The sequence below is a fragment of the Eubalaena glacialis genome, chromosome 1 (assembly GCF_028564815.1).
Source record: "Eubalaena glacialis isolate mEubGla1 chromosome 1, mEubGla1.1.hap2.+ XY, whole genome shotgun sequence".
Classification (NCBI taxonomy): Eukaryota; Metazoa; Chordata; class Mammalia; order Artiodactyla; family Balaenidae; genus Eubalaena; species Eubalaena glacialis.
Window position 1 is genome coordinate 5,212,640 of NC_083716.1, and position 18,596 is coordinate 5,231,235.

The 18,596-nt window shown below is 46.4% G+C and overlaps 2 protein-coding genes across 3 annotated transcripts in view; one reads left to right on the plus strand and one right to left on the minus strand.

Annotated features, from left to right (window-relative positions):
• DOCK1 (dedicator of cytokinesis 1) overlaps positions 1-18,596 on the minus strand; it is a 518,791-nt gene that overhangs the window by 256,335 nt on the left and 243,860 nt on the right. The window lies entirely within an intron of this gene.
• The window catches only part of INSYN2A (inhibitory synaptic factor 2A), a 36,165-nt gene continuing 34,647 nt past the window's right edge, over positions 17,079-18,596 (plus strand). The window contains exon 1 of the mRNA XM_061192161.1: positions 17,079-18,253. Coding sequence (XP_061048144.1) covers positions 17,079-18,253 — 1,175 coding nt within the window. The remainder of the gene's footprint in view (positions 18,254-18,596) is intronic.

Sequence of the window (18,596 nt, forward strand, 5' to 3'; positions counted from 1 at the left end):
TAAAAGTTACTCTCTCGCCTCACCAAGACTCCAGAGAGAAAAGGGCAGGAAAAGGAGGCTGATGGTCTGGGGCCTCCTTTCAGCTGCTCAGTTAAGAAATCACCCTGGAGGTTCAGCATCTCCACTGTCAACGATAATGAAACTGACCAATCTTTGTTTGTGTTTCTAGGTCATTCCACCAGTGATGTGGGTCGCTCCATAGTGGTTGTTCCCTAGGAAGTATCCAGTGTTTGTCAACTGCCTATCTCTTTAGCTTTTCTGTGTGTACTCAGTAGTTAGACTCAGAACACCTCATATGATCTGCATTTTGCTCCCTGGAAGCTGCTTGCTTCTGTAGTAAGTGATTTTAGCATCCTTGGAAATGTAATGGAACTATTAAACCTGGACTTGATAATGGGCAAGCACTGGAAAGTAGGTTGATACACAGATGGCTTGGTCCAGAAAGGAAGGCTGGTTTGTGGAAATGTACCCGACAGTAGCAACAGTGGCCATGGCAATGTGTGAGGTGTTGCAAGATGAGTGAGAGGTCCTCAAGAAGTTCAAGGCCAGGAGGGCGAGAGGAGGTGGGAGGTAGGATCAGGAGTGGACCAGCGGTGTGCTTTGAAGGTTCCCAGGCAGGAAAGGGTAATGTCCTGGCTGAGACAAGGGTTGAGACTGGCCCCGTACACACAAATTCTGCAGCTTAAGCACAGCTGCCGCGTACTCAGAGCAAGAGACTTGTGTGGGAAGGGTAAGAAGTGACACTGGGCAAAGGTCTCGGGGTGAAGATCAGAGAGTGAAGAAGCAATTTGAAGTCAGTTAACAGAGGAACAGGCAGGAAAGAAAGGTCCTATGTTCACTGGCGATGGGTAACCACTGAATGTTTTGAACAATCACATACACTTCCAGAAGATTAAGTCTTGACAGCTAGAGATCGGCTGAGAGGGTGTGACAGGTGAGAATTAACTGGTAGCAAAGGTGACTGGTGACAGTGGGAACGGTATATAAGGGGGTGGCTGGGAGACAGACATCCCCAGCGGCAAATCTTTATGACATGGCAACGTGAAGAAGGCATTAAAGATGCTACTAACCCAGGCAGACAAGGTGGCTGGGGACTCAATGGAAACAGAGAAGCCAGGGAGCCAGCAGATTTGGGGGGGGAAGATATTATTACTATTAGACATTTGAACTTGAGTTTCCAACTGGAAATATTATTTTAAAACATAAGTTCTTCATCATTTCTTACTTCTTAGAATGTCCGTGAGATATACTCTCAAAGAGAAGAAAACTGGATCAAAGGATCCTCAACACAGAGAAATTCTTAAAGGACTAAGAATAGCCCTATCAAATAACAGGTGCTTCATGAATATTTAATGAGGCTATTAACAATAAACCTAGTCAGTGATCTTGCTAGAAATTCACAGACTCCAGATTGGACAAAATTTTTTTTTCTTCCATTTCAAGTTGTTTTGAAGTAGGAATTAAAAGGAAGTCTTGTGAGAAGATGCTAACAATGAAGACAGCTTCTGGAGATGAACAGTCCTTACATCTGCGCCATACAGTGATCAGGAAAGAAAAGAGGATCAAAGTTCTGGGGTTTTCCACCCCCAAACTCAACCTTATCGAGTTTCCTTTGGTAAAAGTTCACATGAGTAGAAGCTGAGTTTTTAAAGAAAGAATGTGGGCTCTCCCTGGTGGCGCAGTGGTTAAGAAGCCACCTGCCAAGGCAGGGGACACGGGTTCGAGCCCTGGTCCAGGAGGATCCCACATGCCGCAGAGCAACTAAGCCTGTGTGCCACAACTACTGAGCCTCCGAGCCACAACTACTGAGCCCGTGCACCACAACTACTGAACCTGCACTCTGGAGCCTGCGAGCTACAACTACTGAGCCCGTGCGCCACAACTGCTGAGCCTGCGCTCTAGAGCCATGAGCCACAACTACTGAGCCTGCGAGCCACAACTACTGAGCCTGTGTTCTAGAGCCACAAGCCACAACTACTGAGCCTGCGCTCTAGAGCTGCGAGCCACAACTACTGAGCCCATGAGCCACAACTACTGAGCCTGCGAGCCACAACTACTGAGCCTGCGCTCTAGAGCCACGCGCCACAACTACTGAGCCCACGCTCTAGAGCCACGAGCCACAAATACTGAGCCCGTGAGCCACAATGACTGAGCCCGCACACCACAACTACTGAGCCTGTGCTCTAGAGCCGCAAGCCACAACTACCGAGCCCGCGTGCCACAACGACTGAAGCCCGCACGCCTAGAGTCCGTGCTCCGCAACAAGAGAAGGCACCGCAATGAGAAGCCCATGCACTGCAATGAAGAGTAGCCCCTGCTCGCCGCAACTAGAGAAAGCCTGCATGCAGCAACAAAGACCCAACGCAGCCAAAAATCTATAAATAAGTAAATAAATTTTAAAGAATAAAGAAAGAAAGAATGTGTTTAAGTTTAGTGACCTAGTGTTAGAGTGAAAGAAACAAGGGAGAAGAACAGGACAGATGATGACTCTATCTCGCCTCAATCCAAGAGATTAAATGCTCTTTTACCCCAAACGCTGACATTTTGGGGTTGAAAGGAATTTTCACTTTACCAAAATACCGGAGAGTTCACTGGGTCAACCCAAGACCACCAGAAGATGTCTGGTCTCTTAGCCTTGACCCCACCTCTCAATATGACGTCATGACATGTCCACTCCATTGGTTTTTGTGCCAGACCCATCAACGTAGCACTTCTTTTCTAATCAATACCAGAGTGGCTCATAACGACTTGGGGTTTTTTTGTTTGTTTGTTTCTTTTTTCCTTGTTGAAATTGCATGGCACAAACAACTAGACAACTAGTTCCCCATTAGTCATGCACTTAAGACTCGCCTAGCTTGGGGAAGTGTGCCGAAGAATCACTCCCAAGAAAAGTTCATACCACGTGCAAGCGTGGAGAGTTTGAAATTTTAAAAATGTTAAAAAAGATAAGTTGCTCACTTTTAAACCATATTTTTCATTTGACTTCTCAGGCCATTGAAAAACCCCATGATAACTGCTTTTCTCAAGTATTTACTGTCTGTCTGTTTTCAAAGTAGTTGTTAGTTCAGTGGCTTCATAGAAGTATTTTCCATTCTTGTTTGTTTTGTTTTTGCTATTTCTATTTGTCTCCATGTATACTATTTACTGTCCTCTAAGTATGTCTCTGCTTTATTTATTGTTTCTATCAGATTTGCTAGTGTGGCAAACATCCCCAAGGGTTAGGCTAAATGATGGAATTTATCACATGGTTGCAACACTGGGTCTATGAAAATATCACCTGCTCTTGCTGCGCAGGGGAAGCTCAGGGGAGGCATCGCTTCTCGATGGGGCATGATCAACTGCTGAGTGAGTGGGAGAGAATGGACTGGAATCCAGGGCCCCTGGCTCTCAATTCATTCCTAGTGACCATTTAAATTCTATTTACATCAAAGCATCACATCAATTCTAACTCTACATCTAAAGATTATGTGAAAAGGACCACTGGCATGCCCTGTTTTCAAGTAAAAACCTAGGACAACTGTAAACTTTTTTTTTTTTTTTTTTACTTATTTATTTTTGGCTGCATTGGGTCTTCGTTGCTGCACGCAGGCTTTCTCTAGTTGCGGCGAGCGGGGGCTACTCTTTGTTGTAGTGCGCGGGCTTCTCATTGCAGTAGCTTCTCTTGTTGCGGAGCACAGGCTCTAGGCATGCGGGCTTCGGTAGTTGTGGCACGCGGGCTCAGTAGTTGTGGCTCGCGGGCTCTAGAGCGCAGGCTCAGTAGCTGTGGCGCACGGGCTTAGTTGCTCCGTGGCATGTGGGATCTTCCCGGACCAGGGCTCGAACCCTTGTCCCCAGCATTGGCAGGCGGATTCTTAACCACTGCGCCACCAGGGAAGTCCAACTGTGTACTTTTTAATCAGCCAAAGTGGAAACCTTACAAGTGGTTCTCAAACCTGTTTCTCTCAAATAACATATCCGGTGTCATCTACACCCGTAACGTATTCTTAAGCGTGCTGTCCTTGTCAACAGCGCTTCATCACCAGCAGCAGCATCGCCAGGACCACATACTGAGGGCTTCATAGGCACCTACCTCCTGAGCCCTCATCACAGGATCAGAGCACTGAGAGCCGTGTCCAGGGGACACTGTCCACACCTGCACCCCCAGTTCTGCCAATTACTATCTGGGTGATGTGGACACGGGCTCATTTCTCAGTGCCTCAGTTTCTCCGCCTTTTAAAATATGGTAACTCCTCCTTCAGAGAGTATTTGGAGAATGCAATGTAAGAACATGGATAAAGTACAAAATGGTACCTAACCCATGCCAAGCAGGATAGAAACATTAGCTTTTTATTACCTTTACTTGGCCAGGTCATATAATGTGCTCAGGATTCTGGGCTAATATGTGGAAGGGCCAGAACTCAAAGCCAGGCAGTCAGTCTCTAAACCCCAGTTCTTAAGCACCATGTGACACGACATAGCCAGGAACGACCATGACAAGAAAACACTAGAATGAGTCTAGTCTAAAGGGATGACCTTGCATACCCCCTTGCTAACTTATACAATCCTACATCTAAATCATTCACTGAAAAGCACTGGCACTAATAACTGATCTCAAACCCCAGATCCCTGGTGAGAAGAGCTGCCCCCACCCACAGAATTCCCAGGAAGGGGCAGAATCCTAGATGTGCTGCATCCCCAGCCAGAATCATCAAAAGAAAAAAAGATGTCAATATGTCATATTCCTGCTATGGACCTGCCAGGTGACAATTTACCTGGAATTCGCCACTTGATAATTAATGCACATTGCAAAAGACCTGTATTTTAAACGATGACAATGACAGGTCACTAACTGTCCCTCCCTGTGGAAGGGGAATCCATGCCCACTGATGCTCCATGAACAGAGCCATGGAAAGCCCACCCTGCTGGCCTCGACCTGGGCTCTGTTTGGTGATCAGCAACCCCTGGCTGAGTCCCAGGTTCATTCTAGAAAAACTAGAAGGGGACGGCTCTGCTTGCTCCCCTGGGACATCATTCATTCATCCCTTCATTCAGTAAATATTTATGGGTACCTTTTATGTGTCCCATGTAGCTCCAAGCTTCAGGGATACAGCAGGAAATACAAGAGAATGAGGGGAACAAAACAAGACACGGAGACCGGTGGTTCTTCATCTTGCATGCATTAGCAAAATGATCTCGGCCACCCTGTCACCAGTTTCCCCAGAAACTCTGACTACCTAGACTGGGCTGGGGACCAATATATGTATTCTAGAGAGTCAGGCCCAAGGATGGAGGCCTTGAGGAAGATGCGTGTTTTCCTACTTCCTCTGGGATAAGCACAGCCTCCCTTCGGATTCTTTTCCCCTAGGTGGCCAGAAAGGCTGTCTTTAAAAACAACAACAACAAAACTTGTAAGAGGTACCACTTCTTCAATGCTGTGCTCTCCTCCAAAGTTTCAAGAAAGCCAAGTATAGAGGGGTCGTTTGAGGTTTCGGAAAGGCTTATGTTTTCCTTTAAAACAGTATTTTTAGGATTCTGATGGGTGCAGAGAATCATTTCAAGACCAGCAGTACTGCTTACGCACAACGATGGTAACTTCTTGAACCTCCACAATCTTACCCCTCTGTTCTCTCTCCCTTTACCACAATCCCTGTGAAGGAAGAGAGCATCAGTTCCAGCAAAGTGCCAGAGAGATTAAAAGGCAGAAGCAGAACACAGAAATGTCAACTTGAAATGTGATTATTCATTCAGTTTAACACTTGTGTTCATTGTGTGTTGGGTGCTTCATAAAATGTGAAACTGTATGATGGTCCCGCCTCAGTTACCTGTCCTTGGCTTGATTTTTGTTCTGCCCTGGGAGGAACTGTCCAGCTCCGTTCTGGATGGGAGGAGAAGGGTTGCTGCAGCTGCCTGATACAGAGCAGTGGAAAGCTGACGGTAGTGGCTCTGGTCCATCAGAACGATCTGTGCCTCCATCCCCAGTTAATAGCACTCAGGATGTAATGCCCTCTGCCTGGACTGGCTTCCCTGAGCACCGCCCCTTCCTCTCCTGTGCCTGTCTGTGCGGTTCTAGCATTCACTGTTCCCCTCACATTCTCCCTCTCATTTTATTTCCCCATTTCCCTTTTCCTTCCTCCCCATGTTCATCACAAACAGTAGCGTAGAATTATATTTCTAACTACTGATTTTATTTATTGAGTGCAATTTTATACTTTATGTTCTCATTTCAAAGTAAGGAAAAATGAAAAGCTATTTATTTCATTCAACACCTTTGGGCCAAAACACACATGCTCTGAAGTAACTCAATGCAAAGGTGCGATTCCCAACCCTCTATTGATTCCCCACCCTCGGCCCTGAAAGGTCAGGGGTTCCTCCTCTATAGTAAAATCTAGAGTCCAATTAGAAGGCTGAGATTACACCGATTCCACGCTCTCTAACATGTTTATGTTCTCCCAAGCTATTGAGATTTTTGAATTAAATTCTTAATTTATTCTGCCATGACCACATCCCACTCCCAAGAAGAAAGCCGGGCAGTGTAAGAACAAGCCTGCTGGTCACATTTACTATAACAAATATGTTGTAAGGGCCCCAATGCACTTTATGATTAAATATAAAATACACACCACTTCTGAACCATCTACTCATTTTTGTGAGTGTGTGTGTCATCTCGTTTCCCTCCACCTGCACAGAAAATAATTAAAAGTAATACCGTGTAACAACCAAACTCAAGATGGTTACGCCAAGGTTCAGAAGATAAAAATCTGTGGACATGGTTTTACTCAAACTAATGAAACTCTGTCCCGTTCCCTTTCCACTCATCCGATCCCTACCCAGGTTGCAGAACACAGCCATGTTCACCAGATCTGAGGATCCAGGTTACGCAGAAAGACTCCATGGAAGCCAGTAATACTGAGTACCTACTCTATACCTTCTTAAAATGTCATGGGTAAGGCCCCTGCTGTGAGGATCCTGGGATGTATATCATTATATTCTTAAACTAATTAGCAAGGATCAAAGGCTGATTGAGTTCAAGAGAGAGGAGATGCTTAGCGGAACCTAGTCTACAAACACAACACTTACATAAGAGAGAACTGGCACATCAAAGAAAAGTGACTCAGGCTTTAGGCCAACTTTTCCATGTCTCCCAAGGGGAGGCCTGCCTTGACTCCCAGGGAGCCCTCTCTCAGCACTTTCTTCTTCCTGACGCCAGGATGGTCCTGAGCACAGTGGGCTGGTGCTATCCACAGAGGAATGTCTTTCCCATGCTGAGCTGCACATTGCCGAGGACTGTTCCTCGATTCCCTGGGTGCCCAGCACACGTCACTCTCCACATGCAGGTGCCATTCACTGAGTCAATGGAAGCAGCCATGAAGACTGGAGTAGCCAGAGAAGGCAAGGCTAGACCCGGACCATTAAAAAGGAGGGTGGGGCACAGCCCCAGAACATGAACCACCGGAAGCAAAGACACAAAGTAGGGAGTGACCAGGGTGTATTCTAGAGACAGTACAGGAACTGACTTAACCTGAACAGACAGAGTTTGTGAGTACCCATGAGAAGTCCAGGGAGATTAGCAGGATGGGAAAGATTATAGAGGACCCTTAAAAAATTGCTTTTTGGAAGCACTACCAAACTGGGACTCAGGTAGGTACCCACAGAGAGGAGAGATGTTTGCACTTGAAGCCTGGGCTAAGAGAACATGCAGGATGGAGGGATAGAGAGCTGAGGGCAGGGGATGTAAAAACACCAAGGTCAAGGTGGGAACGGTGGGAACAAAATGGAAGAAATCAATAGGTGAAGCAAGAGGAAGGAAAAACAAAAATCAGTGGGACCTGGTGATGGCTGGGTTGGGGGCATTAAACTAGGGAGTCAGTCAGGCAAAGCAGTGTCAGCAGCTGTTAAGGCACCCTCAGAATAAAAGGACTCAGAGACGCACACTAGCCTACGATGGATGGGCTGGGATCTCTTGACCCCGCGGTAAGACAAGTTCAGTCCTGCATTTAACACCGGGCACCTTTGCTCCATGCTTGGCTGAGGTGAGCACAGTAGCTTTGTTACTGGGTTGAGTACAGACCACCAAGGTCTCAGGCCATTGCCCTGTGCCAGCCCTCCTCCCAGGAGGGCACAGAGTCCTCTGGGCTGCCAGAGATGCTACTGAGATTTTCATGTGGGGGAGGGGTGTAGCTTCATTATTTTTTTTACAAGTAGCTACATATTGTTATGCACGGAGAAGACAGAAGTTCACAACAGCTGTTAGTCAAGGAAGGAATTAACAAACCAACTGGCCTGGCAGAGTAGAAAATCCCACCAGGATCAATGAGAAGTCGAATTTATGTTAAGGAATAAAATGTGACAGCTATTTGGATGCTAAAGTGTGTGACACACAGACACTTTTTGTTTTCTCTTTTTCATCTCCCACCCCTAACAATGACATTTTGGGTCCTGAACACTGAAAGTTCACCCTTAGTGCACCTGCAGTTGGGAACTATCACTTGCTACTAGTAACGTTCCCTCAGTTTCCCTGTCCTCAGTGAGAGTGTACACTCTCTCCCTGCCGAGCCTAAGTTTGGTCTACACTGACGACATCGCTCTTGAGGGTAATGAACTACTTCTGAGGTTCCCCCTCATTGTTCATCAGCTGCAGTGGAAGGAAAGGGGTCTTAATTCATGTCCTTTTGGTCCTCTCAGATTAAATAATGCCTGCATCATTTTTAGCCCAAGAATCAAAGGAAAGACTCAAGTGTTCAGACCAAGCAACCTTTCCACCCTGGACCCCAGCTGATAAAACATGAGCCATACGTGGGAAGACCACACACCCTGACTCTGACTGTGGCTTTTTGTTAGGATTCTGACCTGGGCGGTTGTCTCTCTACATTTTGCCACCCACTTATAAATAGAAGCCGATGACAAGAAATGCTCATTTCTCCCTTTCTTTCTTGGCTTGCTACCGCTGCAGTACACCCAAGACCTTGCAAAGTCTACAGTTTGGCCAGACCACGGAACACGGGAGACACACTACAAATGAAAAACACACGGGGGATCCGTTTTGATGGTAATAGATGGACACTCCCATGGCCTTACCAGAGAGATGGATTACATCCTCAACTCTAATTGATTTCAACTGTAGTGAATGGTAACCTCCAAGCAGAAACCCTGCCGGGGTGTTCCAATATGGTATCCTGAGATTCAGCTAGTAGAAGCAGCAGGGAAAACATACTCTTTTGACAGTTATTTCTTGGGGAAATTACTGTTCTAATTTTAGCTTCAGATATATCACGAGTCAAAACGTGCCATTTAGTAAAAAAAAAAAAGTATGGATTCACCATAGTTCATCAATAAGGCAAAACAAGCCCAAAGCCCATCCCAGTATGCACACGTTCTCAAAGGAGTGAGATTCCCATAAATAGTCTAAGAAAGGAAAGCCATCTCATTTGCATCCTACTAATTCCAGCCTCTTGGGGTTGGGCCCCAAACTACCAGCTGATTGTTGCTTAATTACTTGGAACCATCAGGGAATAGAGTAGGTGAGCTATTTGCTACAGTAATCTAAATGCACTCATAAGCTATGCTCAAAACTAAGGCCCTATAGTTAACATTTTCTGTAATTGTCATACCGATGGGGGAGAGAAGAGGAGTTGGGAAATCAGTTCCTCTGACCGGTCTTACAGATGATTTTGGTGAGCTGTTGGAACCAGGTTTACTGAATTCTTTTGGACATTGTTAGTTAGCAAAGCTAACTGCGACACATAAAATTTCTTACAGTGATGGGGCTTCCCTGGTGGCGCAGTGGTTGAGAATCTGCCTGCCAATGCAGGGGACACGGGTTCGAGCCCTGGTCTGGGAAGATCCCACACGCCGCGGAGCAACTAGGCCCGTGAGCCACAACTACTGAGCCTGCGCGTCTGGAGCCTGTGCTCTGCAACAAGAGAGGCCGCGACAGTGAGAGGCCCGCGCACCGCGATGAAGAGTGGCCCCCGATCGCCGCAACTAGAGAAAGCCCTCGCACAGAAACGAAGACCGAACACAGCCAAAAATAATAAATAAATAAATTAATTAAAATTAAAAAAAAAAAAATTTCTTACAGTGATGTAACACCTCATTTGGAGGAGGTATTTTTTCCAGTTGGTTTTTGCCACCATCATAAACTTTTGCTAATTCATTTCTAGTAATTTAGATTCTATTTGGACAGAGGATGAACAAAGGTTAATGTCAGTATAAGCTGAACGTCAAAGAACTAAGTAAATAGTGAAACACAAGTGAAGAGGAAAGTCTGGTCCAAAGGGCGTCTTCTGGTTCTTCTAAAACCTCCACACCAAACCCAAGCATCCATGTAGAAAATGGATGGTTCACTCCCTCTGTTCCCACTCATTAGAAACAGGCCAGTGAGAATCTATTTATGTTACGTGGCTGAAGTAATTGAGTAAAGGTTTTCAGTAGGTTAAAATGGGTTTTCTGAAATCAAAGATATACATGAGCCAGGGCCCCACCTGCCATGCTGTTTCTTCTGCCCAAGACCTGCAGTGAAGCTCCCTGAGTGCCCTTTGCCCTGCTTCCGACTGGATGGTCCTCACTTCTTAATGATGGAGGCCTCACTGCAATAGTGCATAAATCCAGGGATTGGGGTGTGACTTGGGCGTTTCCTCCAATGGGCCACCGCATTGGAGGCTGAGATGGGAGCAGCCTCTGCCCAGGGCTCGATCTCAGGGGGGTGTCGGCATTCACTTTTTTACCCCATTTCAGCCCTCTTAATGACCTCTGAAGAAGAGAACAACTGTCTGGGAAAATATCATTTCAGTGTATTAAAGGAAATTAAACTGGATAATAAATCTAACTAAGACACAGTCCAAAATCTATAGCAGTTAGCTTTGCCCTGAGGAGAGGAGGGCTCCCATTTTGGAAGAATCAATCAGTCATTAAGACCTATAAAACAGGTCTTAATGTTAACTATTTCAGAAGGCAGATGAATTCATTAACGGGTGAGGCTCTGTCTCACTTCCCTTTCCCTCCGGGAAGCAGCGTGTTAAGGCATGGGATATTCTTTTTCACCACTCCCCCGCTCTGAGTAGCCTAATGTTCAGGCATTCCCTCCGCATATAGAATAAAATGCTGACCCAATTAATCTTGAATCCCAGCCAGTATCTTTGACACCAAGGTGTCTCAACAGTGGGAAAGCAACGAGAACAACCAATGATGTCACGCAGTCCCTTTCCAAACTCATCGGGTTGCTTGCCTAGCTTTTTTGCTGTATCCACTGACGGATGCGACCCTGGGAGGTGTCTTAGCAAGGCCGTCCCATTCCCCAGCCCCCACTGTCAGTCGACTGCATTATGCCATTTATATCACAGCTCAGGGCCAGACTGGAAACCTCTCAGGTCCCTGCAGACACTAAGAACAGAACTAACCCAGTGGAGATTCTCTCTCGTGCTGAAATCCCACAAAGTTTCCTTCAGATGGTAACTGCAGATTATAGGTCAAAACTGCTTGATTCCTAATTAAAACAGATGGCAAATTCCAGCCGACAGTGAGTTTTCGCACATGTGGATGTATCTTCTACTAAACGCTCCCTGGATCTCCCAGCCAGTCCGCACACACCTATATACAGAGGCATGTATGTAGATGTCTACACCCTGCAGATACACATACACACACACGAACACTGTGAGGATTTTGAAATCCATTTTCTTTCTTTATCCAAGGTTTCCTCAAAACAAGAAAAGATGACCTTTGGGAGACTGCTTGTACCCAGATCTAATCATTTCTAGGTTTTTCTTCTTTTGATCCAAGTGTTTCTACTTTCCAGAGGCCTGATCCTGTCATGCTGCCCTAAGGTGTGGACTAACTTTGCCCTGTGTTTTTTTCATTGGCAAACAACATAACGACACTGCAACTCCCCCTACCCAAACTGGAAAACAGAAGGGAAAATAAACCTCCCCGACAGCACTGTCTCAACACCACAATGATGACCAGTTTTGTTCATGTTCTTCCAGTACAATTTGGTAGATTGCTTTCTTTCACTTAACATTATTTCGTAAGCGTTTTTTTCCGATACTAAATAATCTTTTTTTTTTAAATTAATTTATTTATTTTTGGCTGTGTCGGGTCTTCGTTGCTGCGTGCAGGCTTTCTCTAGTTGCGGCAAGCGGGGGCTACTCTTTCGTTGAGGTGCGCAGGCTTCTCATTGCGGTGGCTTCTCGTTGCAGAGCACGGGCTCTAGGCGCGCGGGCTTCAGCAGTTGTGGCAAGTGGGCTCAGTAGTTGTGGCTCGCGGGCTCTAGAGCACAGGCTCAGTAGTTGTGGCGCACGGGCTTAGTTGCTCCGCGACATGTGGGACCTTCCCGGACCAGGGCTCGAACCCTTGTCCCCTGCATTGGCAGGCGGATTCTTAACCACTGCACCACCAGGGAAGTCCTAAGTAATCTTTATAATTATCATTTTAATGGCCTCACTGAGTGAATGTACACCATAATTTACTTAACCGTCTACTTATTGTTAGGCGTTTAGTTGCTTCCATTTTTCACTCCTTTAAGCTGGGACGAACATCTTTATATAAGCTATTAATTTAAACCAGCATGCAGAGATGACTCTCCATCACTAATCTAAAAATACAGGGTTTATAATATTTACAACTCACATTTGATTATGAAATTTAATTTGAGGGTAATTAAGACATTTATATTCCAAACAGCTCCTTGACATCAAGCTCTCCCCGAGCTAGCCAGGCGCAACCATGACTTGCCATTTTCACCTCAAGACAGCACAGTCCAGTGAATTCTAAAACACAATTTTCTTATGAAAAATAAACTTTCTGAACTCTTGCTGCTTTAGAGCCAAGAGATTAACTCCAAGAGTCCATGGTTCTCTGCAGTGACACAGCCAAGGCAAGCCATCGTTGAAAATGCCATTTTGGTGTCATGCTCAATCCAAAATTCAAGGCAACCCTTGTTGAGTCTGTGCTCTAGGACCAGGTACGTTCCTGGGACCTACCTGGAGGTTCTCTGCATAACCTGCACCCAGATACTTTGTGGCAACAGGCCAAGGAAATTGCTTATGTGAGTTGCAGCTGTTTGATGCTTTATGAGGTTTATCATGGGTCACTTCCAGTTACAGATTTCCCCAGGCAGGGGTAGTTGTTTAATGCATGGGACTTAAAGGGATGTACATGGCTGTGTGATTCTGAGCAGGTTTCGAAAAAATCTTGTGCCTCAGTTTCTCGATCTGCAGCTTGAGGATAACAATAGTACCGCCCCTGTGAGGCTGTCATGAGAGTCAAGGAGAAGATGCAAGTGAAGTGCCTAGGACAGTGCTGGCATTTGGTTAGGACACAGAAACAGGGAACTTATGGACTGAATGTTGAGGTTACACTGTAACGTGTACATGAACAAATGCATGAAGAAACGATGAAAAACGAGTGTGCCAGGAAGTTCCACTTGTCTCAGACTCTCATCTAGAGAATGTCCAATTTTCTTTCATGACACAATCATTTTTTTATTTGTTTTTTTAAATTTTATTGAAGTATAGTTGATTTACAGTGTTGTGTTAATTTCTTCTGTCCAGCAAAGTGACTCAGTTATACATATGTATAATTCTTTTCCATTATGGTTTGTCACAGGATATTGAATATAGTTCCCTGTGCTATGCAGTATGACCTTGTTGTTTATCCATCCTATGTATAATAGTTTGCCTCCGCTATTCCCAAACTTCCATACAAAATCATTTTCTTAATGGTAATCACTTCAAGCCCAATCCCCCCCAATAAACAGTAAATGAACACCCTGGAAAGATGTGCCCAACTTGATATAAAAGTGATTCTTAATGCCCAGGAAAATTCCATTGTGAAGCTTTAGAAAATATCATCCAGTCATCAGTAGAGCTCATAAACTCATCTGAAGGCAAAATAAGTCATCGACAAAACTCCTTGGTGTCTTTACTACCAGTGAAATTAGGACGACTTCATTACTATACTCAAAAAAACTTCAGCAACAGCAAACTAAACTGATAAAAAAATCTTATTTATCACCATCATTTCTACTAATAAGGAAATGATTTTTATATACTTTGCAACTCCCTGTGAAACAGAGAGGTGCTTAGGAATTTTTTATTATTATTATTTTGCCACTGGCAATTAATTCTTCTGATTTGTTTTATTAGTTTGATGATTGGGTCCAAGACTCAGAATATCTTTCCAAACCAGCAGACTGATGTAAAAAAATTATTTCAGTGCAGTTCTTGGCAAATCGTGATGACGAATAGCATGGTAGGACAAACTTATTCAGACACACATTTTTCTGTAGTGGCAGGGAAAAGGCTGAAAAATTACTGTAAATTGCTTTTTGTAAAAATGCTCTCTCTTTCAAATTTTCCCTAGTATGAAGGTCTTCCGCAGAATGATAGCACAATACATTCGGACATACCTGGACAACAAAGGCATTAAAGAATGAACATGAGATAAGAGTGAGGGTTAAGATTTCATTTCCTTATTATCCCACCCCCCCCATACTCTCCCCAACACGAGGTCCCTTGTGTGCATCTTTCTAACCTCATGGAATAAGTGTCTCTTAACCATATATATTATCTACCCTTAGCGGGCATGCTCTGTCCCCACCACCCATAATCTAGTTCAGTCTGTACCTCTCCCTTTTCTTCTTTCCAAAACTGCCTAGTTTTTCGAGTTTCAAATGACAAAGGTCTCCAAATATCCTCAGTACCCAGTAGAGCACCAAAGACCAAAGAAGGCTTGTTCTCTGTCTTTTCCAAACTACCCTCGGATTGTGATTGTTTCGGATTAATTCTTTTGTCGGAGGACACACAGGCTGCAATGGAGTGAGGAGTTGCCTCGATGCTGGCTCAGCACAGAGCTGGAACTTTTCCAGATTGGAGTGTCAGAGCTGGCACTTTGCAGACACCCTGCCCCCTGGGAGGTGGGACACTGCCACCCCTTCTTGGTCTTTCGCGTGGCTTTCCACCCCAGCCTTACCTTCAGGACACACTCTAGCCACCCAAGGTTACAGGTCTAATGTGGTGGTTCTCAACTGGGGATGGTTAGCCCCCCCCCCCCGACCAGGGCCATTTGTCTGGAGCCACTTCTAGCTGTCACTTTGGGGTGGAGGTGCTACTGATATCTAGTGGAGAGAAGCCAAGATGCTAATAAACATTCTATACTGTGTAGGAGAGCCCGCCCAACAAAGAATTACCCAGCCTGTAATGCCAGGAGTGCCAAGGCTGGGAAACCCCGGTGTGATCGAAACCAAACTCTGCAGGGATTATTTTGGATGTCCTCTAACATGATTCCCAGCTCACTGTTCAAGGCAGAATTGATGAAGTACCTGCATTTTCTCTAAGCCTTTCGTTCAGTAACACTAGTGAAGTGCTGGACCGCGCCAGTGCCATGCTGGCATGAGATGTCAACCTAACGGAGTCCCCAGACTCCAAGGGGGGGCAGTTCCATTAACTCACTCTCAGACAGGGGCTCCAGGCTTCTCCTCTCTTCCCCTTCTCTGAACCACCACCCCCGTTAGCCTGCAATCCTAAGTCAGTAAGGACTAGGGACGTGGGGAAGTGTCCTGCCTCTCTGTTCACTGGACACCTGAGGGACGAGAAACAGCATGGACTCGGGGGTCAGGTAGATCAGGATCCTGCCAGTAGGTCTTACTTGCTGTGTGACGATGACTAAGTATCATAACCTCTCTGAACCCGTTTCCTCCTTGAAAAGGGACGTGTGGCACTGGAGGTACTAGGTGTGGCCCTCCTCTATCCGCAGAGCTCCTGGGGCCCACACACCCACTGGGTCCCAGAGCGGCAGCCACGTGATCGCACTGCCGCTAGCATTTCACGGAAGTGCTCTGGGAGGGACATGGTGGCCTGACCCTGTTCTTGTTCCCCTCTCACCGGCTCCTGTCAGTGACCTGGCCTCTCTGGGCACCTTGCTTGGACGCCAGTGCCCTGTACAGCCTAGCTTCCTCCCATGTGTTTTCTTCTCAAACACAGGGGGAAAAAAGTGAATGCTAACTCACAAACAGCATACTTAACTATATTTTCTCGCTTTCAGTTCAACCCTCAAGAAAGTTCTTCCATGTGCAATACACAGCTGTGAATCTGCCTAATAAAGTGAAGGCATTTTACCCACTGGTATTCCCCCAGAGCAATCATTGGCCACCTGCATCTTTTTAGTTGCATTTAATAATTCAGCCCAAGATGAATTTGCATGATTAACATAAAGCCTTGTGATTTTATTTTCTTTCAGGATTTAAATCCTGAAACAACCACCATTGTGTTCATTTTCAGAGGTTGTGATCAAAACACAAAACTTGATTTTAGAATGAATAATTTCTTTAAAAAAAAAAAAAACCAGTATTTTCAAATACCGCTCTGCACAGAATCAAAGAAAAGAGTTGCTAACACAGACTTTGTAGATGTAGGGAAACCCATGTCCTTTCTATGGCTACTGTTAACCCATTAGAAGCAAGCCATACTGCAGAGATTCTTTTCCTTTATGCTTTTCCCATAAAGCAGCACAGCCCACTATCCCATGGCATCCAGAATGGCTACCATAAATAGATTTAGCTCAGTTCCTCATCGGAGGGCTCTCCACATTTATCCGATCAGGAGCTAGAATCCCCAAGAAGTCTTCAAGAAAAAATAGCAATTCTCTCGGATTCCAATAATAGATTAATCACGTCATCTTCAAAAAAAGTAGTAAAAACCCAAACCAAGTAAGTTGCATTTGGAAAACCATCTGCCTGTGAAGTGGAGATGTGCGTGTGAAATGGCAATTTGCAAAGCAGAAGAGGCAGCGCCGTCGGGTTTCTTCATGAATATAGTAAAACAGGTTTCTCTAATAGGGAAACATGCCTTACTATCAAAAGAAAAACGAGTGTATCCCACATGGAGAAGGAAGCAAGCTTTAATATCTGAGAAGCATTTCAAGCTGTGCCTGCCAGCGATTCTCCGCCTGTCTGATTTTCCTTAACATAAAAGCCGACCTCACCTGTTTAAAAATAATTAGGGAGCAGGCAGTAGTCATTCTGGCCAAAAGTTTGTGCTGCCTGTGTTTGCGTGTGTGTTTCTGTTCCACTGACACGTCCTTTGCTGTCTCCGACTGCAGGAACCATGGTCAGTAAGGAACCCAGCAAATGCGCACTCACGACCTCGGCGAGTGAAGTGGAGCCTGCCGCCTGCCTGGCCCTGGAGATGAAATATGCCCTGGATCCCAACCGGCAGATTAAGAAGCGTAATAAAGCCCTGCAGGTGCGGTTTAAGGATATCTGCGAGGCACAGAACGAGCGGAGGGACACGCAGCTCTCCTCGGGACAGCTGGGCGACAAGCCGGCGTCCTACAGGGCCACCTACCGCAAATACATGACCGTGCCCGCTCGGAGGTCCATCCCCAACGTCACCAAGAGCACAGGTGTGCAGACCTCGCCAGACCTTAAGAAGTGTTACCAGACTTTCCCTCTGGACCGCAAGAAAGGGAATCTCAAAGGCATCCCAGCCGCGGATGCCTTTAAAAGCCAAAACAATGGGTTTGTAATTGATGCGAAAGAGAAGAGTGAGGAAGGGCCCGGGGAGGAGTCCCGGCAGTGGGGCGCGGACCGGGTTCAGAAGGCGGCGGCACTGGTTTTCCACTCCGATGAGCACGAGAACGCGCTGGACCAGCCCGCCGGGGTCAACGGCGCAGAGCCACGCAAAACCCCCGACCTGCACCGCTGCCGAGATGCTCCTCTCCAGAACTCCACTCGTCCTCCCTCCCAAGAGCCCGATGACCAGCTGCACGGGAAGGCAACGCACGACCGGGCGACCCCAGACGCCGAGGAACCCGCTGCATCGGCCCACGGCATGGTGTTTAAGACGGAGGTGGCCACCGTTTACGCACCTGCCCCTGGCGCTGGGGCCCCCGAGCTGGCCTTGTCGAACTCCGCCCCCTCGAGCGAGTGGTCCCTCTGCCCCGTGGCCGACCAGGAGCGGAGGAAGGCCTCACAGGCCAATGGGCTCCAGGCCCCGCCGGGCGCCGCCCTGGCCTGCTCGCCGCCGATGCAGTGCCTGTCTCCCGAATGTAGTGAAGCGTCCCTGCAGACTCAGGCCCCCCCGGGGCAGGAGCACCAGCCTTGTCCGACAGCGCTCGCTGTGGGTGAAGAATGCCAACAAATCGTGCCTCATACGGAAGTGGTCGATCTGAAAGCACAGCTTCAGATGATGGAGAACTTAATCAGTTCAAGCCAAGAAACCATCAAAGTGCTCTTGGGGGTCATTCAGGAGTTGGAAAAAGGAGAGGCCCATCGGGAAGGGTATGTATGTTCACGCCTTTCTTATGATGCTCTGCAGGCTTATCACCCTCAGGGGCCATCAGTAGCCCCCAAAGCCCAAATCCTTAATGAGACTAAAGCCTGCATTTCTGAGAACAGGCTGTAGTCTGAGGACAGAGCAAGGTCAAAGCAGCCCCAGATTATTTTATGATGCTAGACCTCATTCATCCTCACTTGCAAGATCGACTTGTTGGTTAGCATTCCTGTGCCTGGCCTGGAATTCAATACCTATTTCTTGAATGAACTGATGGAGCTTTCCTTTTTATCTCCCAGGGCTAAAGGTTTATGATACTGATGAAGTATAATAGGTATGCCAGTCCAGAAT